The sequence below is a fragment of the Oryctolagus cuniculus genome, chromosome 4, assembly GCF_964237555.1.
Source record: "Oryctolagus cuniculus chromosome 4, mOryCun1.1, whole genome shotgun sequence".
Classification (NCBI taxonomy): domain Eukaryota; kingdom Metazoa; phylum Chordata; class Mammalia; order Lagomorpha; family Leporidae; genus Oryctolagus; species Oryctolagus cuniculus.
The window spans coordinates 28480862-28493403 of NC_091435.1; the positions used below are offsets into that span (position 1 = coordinate 28480862).

The following is a 12542-nucleotide window of genomic DNA, read 5'->3' on the forward strand; positions in this document are numbered from 1 at the left end:
CTGTGAGAAGGAAAGAATGCCGACTCACACATTTAGGTCAAGGTGCAGGCCGTTTCGGAAGTTGGTTGGCAAAGTGACTTCACAGTTCACAAGAATTGTATGTATGCTCATAACAGAACTAGATGGGTGGACATGGATCACGTTTGATTCCTATATCCTGGAGAATTCAATGCCCTGGACAAACACAATTTGTAAATAGCCAGCAGAGGGCGTTCTCAGTGGATCCAAAGCATATATCCTTATGAATCCCATCCCTTCACAGCAGACATTTCTTTCTTTCTTTTTTTTTTAATTTTATTTAAGGTATACAAATTTTATTTATTTCGTATATACAGATTCAGGAACATAATAATATTTTCCACCCTTCCTTCCCACCCACGCTCCAACACTTCCTCCTCCCTCTGCTAGTCCCACTCAATTTTTACAAAAATCTATTTTGAGTTTACTGTATACTCATAAGGTTAACCCTACACTAAGTAAAGAGTTCAACAAATAGTATGAAGAAACAGACACTGTTCCTCAACAGTCGAGACAAGGGCTGTTAAAAATTAGTGCATATCCAGTTGATATACTGCAAGCTTCCCAAAGATAAGAACCACATGGCAACAGTTTACCCCAGTAGGCAACTCCCAGCATTCAGCCTACAGGTAGCAGGCATAGTAAGTGTTGTAAGGAGGAAATTTTGAAATCTGTCTTGAATTGGATCCCTGACTTTAAGGGCAGTTTTTTTGTTTTTGTTTTAAGTCTACCAAATTGTCATTCTAAAATGTAGTATAGTATGCGAGAGCCTTGTATGTTCAGATGGCATAGTTTGGGGAACAGAAAGGTCAGATCATCTGTGTCTGACTTTGGGTAAAATTAAATGATTGTGTTCCTTTTCTTAGCTGTTTTCTAATATTCCATTTGTTTCAGGTTGTCTATGCCTTTGTTCTCATTTCCATGACTGAAATACTTGCAATAAATAATTCATTTATAAAAAAATTAGTGCATAACAAAATGTCAATTTCACTCCTATAGATTCCCTTTTAGGTACTCTCTATTTGTTACCACATGTCAGGGAAAACATATGGTATTTTCTTTTTGGGATTGGCTTACAGAACACATTTCTAATAGTATAATACAATGAATGACAGGACAAGTTCCCTTCACTCAGAATTTTTTTTTGATGCTGCACTGGAAAGTCTAAAATTTCGCAATCATGAAGACCCATTAATTCTACTCATCTGTAGCTAGTTATATCTTTTTCTCCTCCCAAAATCTGTCCTGCTTCATTGTCTGTCAAATTAGATTCAGCAGAAGTATCCTGAAATTAAATCCAAAAAATGTCTGAGAATACCCTTAGCACAAGACTAATCATAAAATAATATTTTGGCATTTTGAATGTTTCTTTTTTTATCTTTTTCCATCCTTTTATTTAATGAATATAAATTTCCAAAGTACAGCTTATGGATTACAATGGCTTCCCCCCCATAACGTCCCTCCCACCCGCAACCCTCCACTTTCCCAAACCCTCTCCCCTTCCATTCACATCAAGATTCATTTTTGATTCTCTTTATATACAGAAGATCAGTTTAGCATACATTAAGTAAAGATTTCAACAGTTTGCTCTCACACAGAAACATAAAGTGAAAAATACTGTTTGAATACTAGTTATAGCATTAAATCACAATGTACAGCACACTAAGGACAGAGATCCTACATGAGGAGTAAGTGCACAGTGACTCCTGTTGTTGACTTAACAAATTGACACTCTTGTTTATGGCATCAGTAATCACCCTAGGCTCTTGTCATGAGCTGCCAAGGCTATGGAACCCCCCTGAGTTCACCGATTCTGATCATATTTAGAAAAGGCCATGGTCAAAGTGGAAGTTCTCTCCTCCCTTCAGAGAAAGGTACCTCCTTCTTTGATGACCTGTTCTTTCCACTGGGATCTCACTCACAGAGATCTTTCATTTAGGTGTTTTTTTTTTTTTTTTTTCCCCCAGAGTGTCTTGGCTTTCCATGCCTGAAATACTCTCATGGGCTTTTCAGCCGGATCCACATGCCTTAAGGGCTGATTCTGAGGCCAGAGTGCTGTTTAGGACATCTGCCATTCTATGGGTCTGCTATGTATCTCACTTCCCATGTTGGATCGTTCTCTCCCTTTTTATTCTATCAGCTAGTATTTGCAGACACTATTCTTGTTTATATGATCCCTTTGGTTGTTTCTTTATAATTAGTTCATTTTATTATTATTTTAAAGATTTGTTTTATTTATTTGAAATACAGTGTTACAGAGAGAGAGAGAGCGAGAGAGACTCCCCAGATGGCCACAACACCAGAGCTGAGCTGATCCCCAGTCAGGAGCCAAGAGCTCTTCCCGGTCTCCCACGTGGGTTCAGAGGCCTAAGGACCTGGGCCATCCTTCATTGCTTTCCCAGGTGCATTAACAGGGAGCTGGATCAGGGAAGTAAATCAGCTGGGACTCAAACTGGCATCCATAAAGGATGCCAGTGCTGCAGGCAGGGCTTTAACCCACTGCGCCACAGTGCTAGACCCCATTATTATTTTTAAAGATTTATTTATGTGATAGAGTTACAGAGAGACAGGGAGAGAAAGCAAGAGTGAGAGCAAGAGCCAGAGAGAGAGAGAGAATCTGCTGGTTTACTCCTCAGATGGCCTCAGTGGCCAGGACTGGGCCAGGCCTAAGCCAGGTGCCAGGAACTTCATTTGGGTCTCCCATGTGGGTAACAGATGCCCCAGTACTTGGAACATCTTCTGCTGCTTTTCCCGTGTCATCAGCAGGGTATTGGATCAGAAGTGGAACAGCTGGGAAATGAACGTGCACACATTTGGGATGCTGGATTGCAGGCAGCGGCTTTACCCCTATACCACAATGCCAGCCCCTGCAATTTTATTTTAGATGTTGTCAGGAATATCATTCATCACTCCTTGCATGAAGAAGTTTACCAGTGGCCATTTAGTGAAAAATTTCACCTGTAGATGATCTATTCCCAATAAAACTTATGTTAATAGAAACAGGATGAATTGATCGTATTTTTTAGGACAGGCTAAATTTTGGGTAAACACTCAGCAATTTAAGACATTAAGAACTGATTTATTGCCTTTATCATAATCCACGCCAGAAATGCCAACTTCTTGAAAGTTACCCTGTGTGTCTGTAGAGTCCTCTACTGTATCCTTTACAATCCATTGACAGATAAGGAAGACAGTTACAAAAAACACAAGGACTTCCACACCGCTAATCAGCTCAGCAACATTACTCCATCTGAGTGCCTGCTGTTTGGGGAAGTGAAGTTTAGACACATGCCTAGGATGGAACTACAACAGGGACAGACATAGAACAATCTCTGCCACTGGGGATATCACTCAACTCTGTAAAATATGAAAACTATTATAATTGTATCAACTTCACAAATAAGTTCTAGAAATTCTTAGATTCATTTTGTTTTGTTCATGTTTTAATTCTCTCCCTCTTTTTTTTTTTTTTTTTTTTGCTTCTCCTTTTTGTTGTGAAATGCTATTGTAAAAATGATCTGCATTTTACCTTTAAGAACATTGGAAACATGGAATTCTTTTCTTCAAGATTTCTTGTTCTTACTTTCACTTACGCTTTTCCCTCCTTGCATTTTAGCTCAAAGAATAGATGATGTCATCTATAACCATTTTGTGTATTGTAGAACCTTGCAGTACAGCACAGTATATATTACATAAAATAGCACATACCATTTTTTTTAGTTTTTTTTAAATCTCTTGATCCTTTTTAATTTATTTTTTAAAGATTTATTTATTTATTTGAATGGCAGAGCCACAGAGAAGCAGAGGCAGAGAGAAACAGAAAGGTCTTCCATCCGCTGGTTCACTCCTTAGACATCCACCCAAAGCCAGGAGCCAGGAGCCTCCCATGGGCCTTCTATGCAATTGCAAGGGTCAAAGGACCTGGGCCATCCTCTACTGCCTTCCCAGGACACATCAGAAATCTGGACCGGAAGTGGAGCAACAGAGACTCGAACCAATTCCCACAAAGGATGCCGGTGCCACAGACTGGGACCACAACCCACTGTGCCACAGCGTTGACCCCAATCCTTTTTTAATTTAAAGAATTATGATTACATTAGATTCTCAGAGTCACAGGAAACAGATGATAATTGCTACGACACAGTTATCATCAATTCTTGTGTTAATGTGACATTAATACAAACAGAACAGTTTCAGTGTAGTTCATAGATACAATTCTAATCATTTAGTTTTTATGGTCATTGAAGCTAAGGCATTAATTGACTCTTTTATTTGTCCTGGTTTGCAGTGAGCAGAGATTTGACGATGAGGAAAGAGTTTTGCTTTCACAACCAAAAAATGTAGCACTGAATTTTAAAAAGTCAAATATTTTATTGTTTATCTTCAAATCATGACAAATCAACTTTCACTGTCCTTTTCTGCTGCAGTAAGTGTTAAACGTGAGGAGACTTATTCAGCTCAACAAGCTAGAATTTTCTTTTTCTTTTCCAAAGATCTGTGCTGGATTATTTGGAACTTAATTCTGTTCATAATTTTTTTCTCTTTCCTTGTTTTCCTTCTATTGGTCCATGCCAGGAATCAGTCTGTAAAGTTATAAAGCAGTATAATTCATCCCACAGGTTTTGTTCTTAAACAGAATTTGTATCTTAATGTAATTTTTGCACTTTAAAAAAAACAAAAAGTCAGCCAAAATATGGGATTATAACCAACATTTTCATGTGCTGATCTATTTTTCAAGTTATTTATTTGTCTCTATATTGTATATTTTATGTCATTGAATAGCTTGTAGTGTATAATTTGATAGAATCGCTGAGTGATATTACAATGGATTTTTCCATCCCTTGGTTTTGGATTAGCTTATTCCAGTTCTCAGACTCTAAAGGCAGAAAATTTAGCTTTGATTTTTTTTTTTTTATTTTCCTATTCTCCATCAGTGCTTCTGGCATATGAGGAATTCACAACCTGTACAGAGGAAAAGTCACATTATGGAAAGCATAATTTTAGAAGATAGTGTTGATAGAATTAAGGAATCAAATATGTAGCAAATAACATTAAAAAGATGAAAAAATATGAAAATCTAAAAGAATTCAGAAATAAATTAAAGACAAGTGATAGTGCATACCAGTAAAGAGAAGTTCATGGAAACATGTGTTATAAGAACTAAAAGAGGAACATGAGTAATCACGGAAAGTAAAAGGCATAATCAAGAATAGTGGCTGAAAAATACTGAGCTCTATAGTGATTCTATCCTAAGGGAGCTAGAGTGATGAAATTTAAAAAACGCATAAAAATAGAATGGATAAGAATGGATAAATTCTCTACAGGCCCCTAACAACATATGTATCCTTTGCCTTGTCTTACTCTCATCATTTTCAGAAGGACATAGTAATTTGTGCATGTATTTTAAACTTGCCTTGCTCCAATTTAATGGGAAAATCAGAATAAAAATTAGCTGTTATTTGTCTAATGTGACAGGTTACAATTCAGATATACATGTTTTCTTAAATATATGATAAAATACACTTAAAATACAACATAGTTTTGGTTGTTTAGAAATACAGTGATCTGAAAGACTGTGATACAGTAAGAGTATTTGAAAAATTCTGATAAATTTTATTTTATTTTTTGAAGATACATTTGTTTATTTTTGAAAGTCACAGTTACAGAGAAAAGAGAGAGAGAGAGAGAGAGAGAGAGAATCTTTCATTCCCTAGTTCACCCTCCAGATGGCTGGAAGAAAACCAGGAGCCAGGAGCTTCTTCCAGGTCTCCCACATAGGTGGCAGGAGCCCAAACATTAGGGCCACCTTCCGCTGCTTTTTCCAGGCCATTAGCCGGGATCTGGATTGGAAGTTAAAGAGCTGGTACATGAACCTGTGCCTATATGGGATGTTAATGTCACAGGGGCAGCTTTACCCGCTACACCACAACACCAACTCCTCTAATAGATTTTAAACAAGAGATCTGGTTTAGTAGCTTCAGTTTTGTAAAATACTCTTGTATATATTCTGTCATGTACACCTATGAAATGCTTATTAGTTTTAATGTCAAGATTGTCTTTGTCTAACTTTCATTGTCTTTTTTTTAACTTTTATTTAATGAATATAAATTTCCAAAGTACAGAATATGGATTACAATGGCTCCCCCCCCCCCCAATAACGTCCCTCCAACCCGCAACTGGATTCATTTTCGATTCTCTTTATATACAGAAGATCAGTTTAGCATACATTAAGTAAAGATTTCAACAGTTTGCTCCCACACAGAAACATAAAGTGAAAAATATTGTTTGAGTACTAGTTATAGCATTGTCTTTTTTTTTTTTCCAGCCACAGCTTGTGATGGACAATTTTTGTTGACTGGATCTTCTGGGTCTTTCCAGGCTGACCATTATCCAAAGCCTGGATCAAGTACTGTTTGTCAGTGGATTATACAGTAAGACGCCTTCTTCTCTTACCTGTCTTTAATCATGAAGTCTTTTTCTGATGTGATGTCATAGCACTTTAAGTGGTATCTTCAACAACTACAATTTTTATTAGCTACAAAAGAAAGTACACCAAACTCATTAACTTCAAAAAGTTTCTCTTTCATCCTTCACCTTTTAAAAGGATATTCTGTCCTATGAAGACTACTTTTAAAAAAAGATTTATTTACTTATTTGAAAGGTAGAGTTAGTTACAGAGGGAGAGGAAGAGAGAGAGAGAGAGAGAGAGAGAGAGAGAGAGAATCTTCCATCCACTGGTTCACTTCCCAAATTGTGGCAATGACCAGGGCTAGGCCAGAAACCAGGAGTTTCTTCGAAGTTTCCTATGTGGGTAGAGGGGCCCAGGGACTTGAGCCATCATCTCATGTTTTCCCAGGAGCGTTAGCAGGGAGCTAGATTTGAAGTTGAACAGCAAGGACTAGAACTGGTGCCCATATGGGATGTTGGTGTTGTAGGTGGTAGATTAACCTGCTGTGCCACAGGGCTGAACCCAAACAGTACTTTCTAATGAATGGGGTCATCACCTTGCATTTTGTAGTAAGATACCCCTTGGCCTGGGCACAAATCGTGTGCTGCCAAGACTAAGGACATTCATGTATGACTGTTTATTGCAAGAAAAAAAGTCCCTCTCACCTGCATTCGCAAACTGAATATAGTTATGCTGAGGTAAACAAGGCAGATTGGTTCTAGGATCTGCTATGAATATTGAATGCTCACATTCCTTGTATAAAATGGTATAATGCTTGCATATAACACATATCTCCCTGTACACACTAAACGATCTCTAAATTAGATTACTTAATACAACATAAATGCTATGTAAATAGTTGTTATATTGTATTACTTAGGGAATAGTACGATTTAAAAGTCTGCACATATTCCATACTGCTGTAATTTTCTTAAAAATACATTTGAACCACAATTAGTTAAATGCTCAGATGCAGAACCTGGAAACATGAAAGGTTACAGATTAAGAGCAGGGAACACCTTTTACACACATCATTTTTTTTTTTTTTTTGCTATACCTTAAAAGACATTTGGAACAGTTACTATATATTTGACCCCCATACTCTTATGCTCAATTGAACAATCCAATTATGATAGTGATCAAATAATCAGGCTGTTGTTAGATGAGCTCCCTAAAAGTTTACATCAGAGGTTTTCACAGAAGAGGAATGCCTGATTTCTTTCCAGCTATTCCTTGGGGAAAAGATTTTGTATTCAAATACATATAAGGGATACTAAAATAAATTCTTTATAATGTTTAAAAAGAGGGCGGGGCTTCTCAAAACCTTAAATATATTACATTGTGAGGCAAATCTCCAATAAAAACTTTACAGTGAGCCATCAAATATTTCCCCTCACAGTGTATGCTGAAGTGTTCCACGGAATTCATTTTGAGAAATTATAGTTAGTTATTTCTCTTAACAGCTGGATGGGACTATGGTTCCCCAACCTTACCTATGGTATAAAAATTTTAATCATTGCCATGGTTCACAAGAAAAGTAAAGGAGTCATTGTAACAGCTGATTAAAGAAAGTTAATCCAGAACATCGGGTTCCTGCCAAATGCTAGGAAATGGGTTACTTCCCCATGTAGATATGTCCCAGAAAAACAAAAGGTTGTTTGATGTATATCTACTTGGCATTACTCACAGAAAGCACAACATTCTATATGAAGTATAGCAGCCGGGACTCAAACCAGTGCCTATTGGGACGCCTTTGCCACAAGCAGTGGTCTTATCCACTATGCCACAGAACCTGCTCCTCTACTCTCTTTAAATCATTTATATTTTACAGCTCAGCCTCATGTAAAATACATAACATAAATAAGCATAATTTCCTTTGTTTCATACTATAGACAACATACTCTTTGCCCATCAAAAATAAGATTGTGCATTACAAATAGTAGTTTTACGTAATTCTTTCCAATTGAAAAATTAACCAATTTGGAGAACATTGTTTCAAATATATATACAGACTCATCTGTAAAATACTGTTAGCATTACTCATATGGGAAATCAAAAATTGTCTTAGTTTTTACACTAGATGTCATTACAAAGTCTTTGAAAACTCTTAGATAACTTCTGTCTAAATGGAAAGCATATATGAACCTTAATCTGAAATTTTAAGTGTACAGTTATGTCTTTAAACAGTCCTTGGAATTTTATTAGGTTAAAATAATATTTTAATCCATTTCTGAATAAGAGTAGTTCAAATTTATATAGTTTATGAGTAAGATACACAAAAAGTTGCTATCATAATTTACATAATAATGATTCTATATTGTTTAACAGTCTTTATGTTTCTGTTCTTTTTACTTCATTTTTATCACTTAAGTTATTTTAAGAAATCTCCACTATGGCACAAGTATGGTTTAGATTCTTGAAAAATGTAAAAGAACACCCTAAAATATATATGCTATGGTTTGTTAAGAATATATGAATTCATTAATCACATAAATAATCTACTTTTTCTTCTCAAAACTGATTACTCTAATAGTGATGCATTTTACCAGATTGCCTTTTGACCTGTGGTGATCAACCTGGGGCTAAAGACAATGGTTTTTCTACAAGTCTGCAAAATTAATTCATAGTAATGTTTAAGATGTAATTAAATTGTATTTGGTGCTAGGTGAGACCAGCTTTGACATTACAATCACATTTAGCATAGGGCCAGTGGTGGAGATAGCCTATATGAGTTCATATAAGCTTCTTCAGCTTCAACGTGTACCACTGTTGAAGAGGGTATTTTTCACAGATATAGAGAAAAATTCCAGAAATTCATTTGGGACCAAAAAGGACTTAAATAGGAAAAGTATATTGACAAAGAAAAAAAACTGTAAGCCTTGTACTGCTTGATTTCAAAATATATTACAAAGTTATTGTAAACAAAACAGTAATGTCCTGGTATAGGAACACATGTATAGACCAACAGAATTGAGATTGCAGAAATAAGTCCTTGCATTTGCAGTCAACTCATCTTCAACAAGGGTGTAAAAACCTCACAGCAGGGAAAGCATAGTATATTCAACAAATGATATAGAAAAATATGAAATTCACAAAGAATGACATCAGACCTTAGTACTACACCAAGCACAAAATTCAAGATTAAAATGGATTAAAGGCTTACATATAATAACTGAAACTATAAAATTCCTAGAAGAAAACATAGGGCAAATATTCGTAACATTTATCTTAGCAATGATATCTAGAATATGACACCCTGAACCCAGGTAATAGAAGCAAAATTAGATGAATTGGGTTACATCAGAGTAAAAAAACTTCTGGATAGCAAAGTAAACCATCATCAGAATAAAAAAAGGCAACCCATAGAATTGTAGAAAATATTTCAAACTATATATATGGAAGTAAGACCAAAAATATTTAAGGAACTACTACAACTCAATACCAAAAAAATCAAACAAACCCATTTAAAACAAAAAGTAAGTTACCCGATTGAAAACGGAAGAGGCCAGCGTGGTGGGGTAGTAGGTTAAGCCTCTGATTGTGATGCATTAATCCCATATGGGAACAGTTTAAATCCTGATTGCTCTGCTTCTAATCCACCTCCATGCTAATGGCCCGGGAAAAGCAGTGGAAGATGGCCTGAGTCCTTGGGCCTCTGCACCCATAAGGGAGATGCGGATGAAGCTTCCACCAGGCCCAGTCCCAGCCCTTGTGGCTATTTGGGGAGTGAACTAGCAGATGGAAGATCTCTTTCTCTTTCTCTCTCTGTAACTCTGCTTTTCAAATAAATGAAATAAATCTTTAAAAAATGAGAATAAACATTCATTATCAGACATACAGATGTCAAACAAGCACATGTAAAGATGTTTAGCATTACTAATTGGAAATGCAGATCAAAACTACAATGAGATATCAACCCATATTTGTTAGAATGACCAGTACCCCCCAAAAAAAATGTTGACAAGGACGTAGAAAGATTTGAACCCTTGTGCAAGGACAATAGGAATGTTGAATGGTGAGTCAGTTATGGAAACAGTATTTGGGTTCCTCCTAAAGTCAATACTAGAGCCACTAAGTGATACAACAATTTTAATTCTGCTTATTGATTCAAACGAATTGAAATAAGAATCTCCAGGAGATTTCAACATTTCATTTCATCATTATTCACAGTAGCCAAGATGCAGAAAGAACTTAAATGTTTGTGAACAGATGAAGAGATAAAGGAAATACAGTATACATACAAAATGAAGCATCGTTTCATCATAAGAAAGAAGGAAATTCTGTAAGCACAATATGACTGAAATTTAAGAATATTATGCTAGGTGAAATAAGGCAAACAAAGGAAGATAAATACCACATGATTGCACTTACGTGAAGCATTCAAAGTAGTTAAACTATAGAAATGAAAGTAGATTGGTGTTCGCCAGGCGTTGCAGGCGGAGAGAACAAACGGAGAGCTGCTGATAAATGGATATAGATTTCAAGCACGCAAAAGTTCCAAAGATCTGCTGTGCAATGTTGTGTTCATAGCTAACAATACAGTGTTAAGAGGAAGTGTCATATGTTACGTGTTTCCTACTATAAGAAGAAAAATATTCAAACCCTACAATGTGTTAAGAATTATATCACTGTTAAGACTGTTGTAATCTATATCTTGTTTTAAATTTAGGGTAAACCAAGGACTGTCTGTTAAACTGAGCTTCGATTCTTTTAATACGTATTATACAGACCTGTTAAACATTTATGAAGGTGTAGGTCCAAGCAAGATTTTAAGAGGTAAGTTAAAGCAAATATAAATTGATATCAAAATGAAAATATTTGGTGAGCTTTTTGGAGTGGTATGTGTCTACTTCGGTTCAGAACTGAATATAATCGTGCAGTTTAAGCAACCAAGGGAAAAAAGCCAAATTGGTCCTCATTATAAAAACTGAGAAACTGATGTTCTATATAATCTTCTTTATAATAACATGATTTCACATGGTTATCCTCTAATTGATGTTTTGAAAATCATATAAATTTTGCCAAATAAATATAATTATGTATTTTGTTACTAAATATTGTGTTAATACTATTCTCTATTAGGCAAAACACAGACAATCCCTAAAAATTATTATTCTATTTTTCTCCCACACTCATTACTTAGTCTCATAGGGTCTCTGTTCTTACTTTCAATGTGTAGAACTCCTCTGTTTAACACTAATTAAAAGGGTTGAACAGTATCCAGCACAGGAAGAAGGCTCAGTACAGCCAAATGTAGATGGTGTTGTTGTTCCATGACCATTTATTATTAATACATGATCACTGATGGAATCCATAGAAAGGGCAAGGAACACACTAGTGAAATATCTGCTACCCCCTTTTGTTATTCCAGCTGGCCCCTATTCATGGTAACCAAAGAAAATAGGGGAAAGTTCTAGGAGGAAATAAAATGAGGATGAAGACAAGATTGTGGAAATAAACCAGGGAATAACAAACTTTGCTCACCCATAGAGTTGAGATATCATTGCAAGGGACTTCTTTTATTATGGTTTAATAATTTTTCCTTTGGCATTTTGCTTGTAGATATTGAAAATATAATCCTATCAAATATTCTGATTGATTTAAAATATTTCACAAATATTTGGGGATATGCTAATGAGCTTAGTTTTATTGGGTGCTTATAGATGTGATGCTGTACTAAATGATTTCTATGGATTTTCTAATTTAATATTTTCAACATACCTACAAAGTACACATTACAGAAAAGCAAAATTGTATTGAAAATGTTAAATCAAAAGGTTCACAGAGCTATTTGGTTTGAGGGGAAGAAATTAATCCCCAAACTCTCTGACCTTAAACACATTGCAGTTATTCATTATCCTTTAAGTGCCTGGACACAAATGTGATGAGTACACAAAAAACATATGCACTCATGGTAGTCACATTGGGCTCAAATAAATGGATCAACCTTTTGATAATGTATTTTATTTCTGTATTTAACAGATGTAGTTTCCTAAAATCATGGTTAAAATAATTATTTACTTGGGTGGATAAGTAAGCTATTTCACATAAATATTTGCCAAGGATAATGTCAGAT

The 12542-nt window shown here is 35.6% G+C and overlaps 1 protein-coding gene and 1 long non-coding RNA gene across 3 annotated transcripts in view; one reads left to right on the top strand and one right to left on the bottom strand.

Annotated features, from left to right (window-relative positions):
- TMPRSS15 (transmembrane serine protease 15) overlaps positions 1–12542 on the top strand; it is a 146019-nt gene that overhangs the window by 38017 nt on the left and 95460 nt on the right. For both annotated transcript variants that reach the window (XM_070071911.1, XM_070071912.1), the window contains 2 exons: positions 6344–6449; positions 11136–11242. In XM_070071911.1, coding sequence (XP_069928012.1) covers positions 6344–6449; positions 11136–11242 — 213 coding nt within the window. The remainder of the gene's footprint in view (positions 1–6343; positions 6450–11135; positions 11243–12542) is intronic.
- Positions 3928–12542, bottom strand: part of LOC138849250 (uncharacterized) — a 44870-nt gene continuing 36255 nt past the window's right edge. The window contains exons 4-5 of the long non-coding RNA XR_011387759.1: positions 6472–6553; positions 3928–4601 (exon numbers count right to left, since the gene is read on the bottom strand). This is a non-coding gene — a long non-coding RNA (uncharacterized lncRNA). The remainder of the gene's footprint in view (positions 4602–6471; positions 6554–12542) is intronic.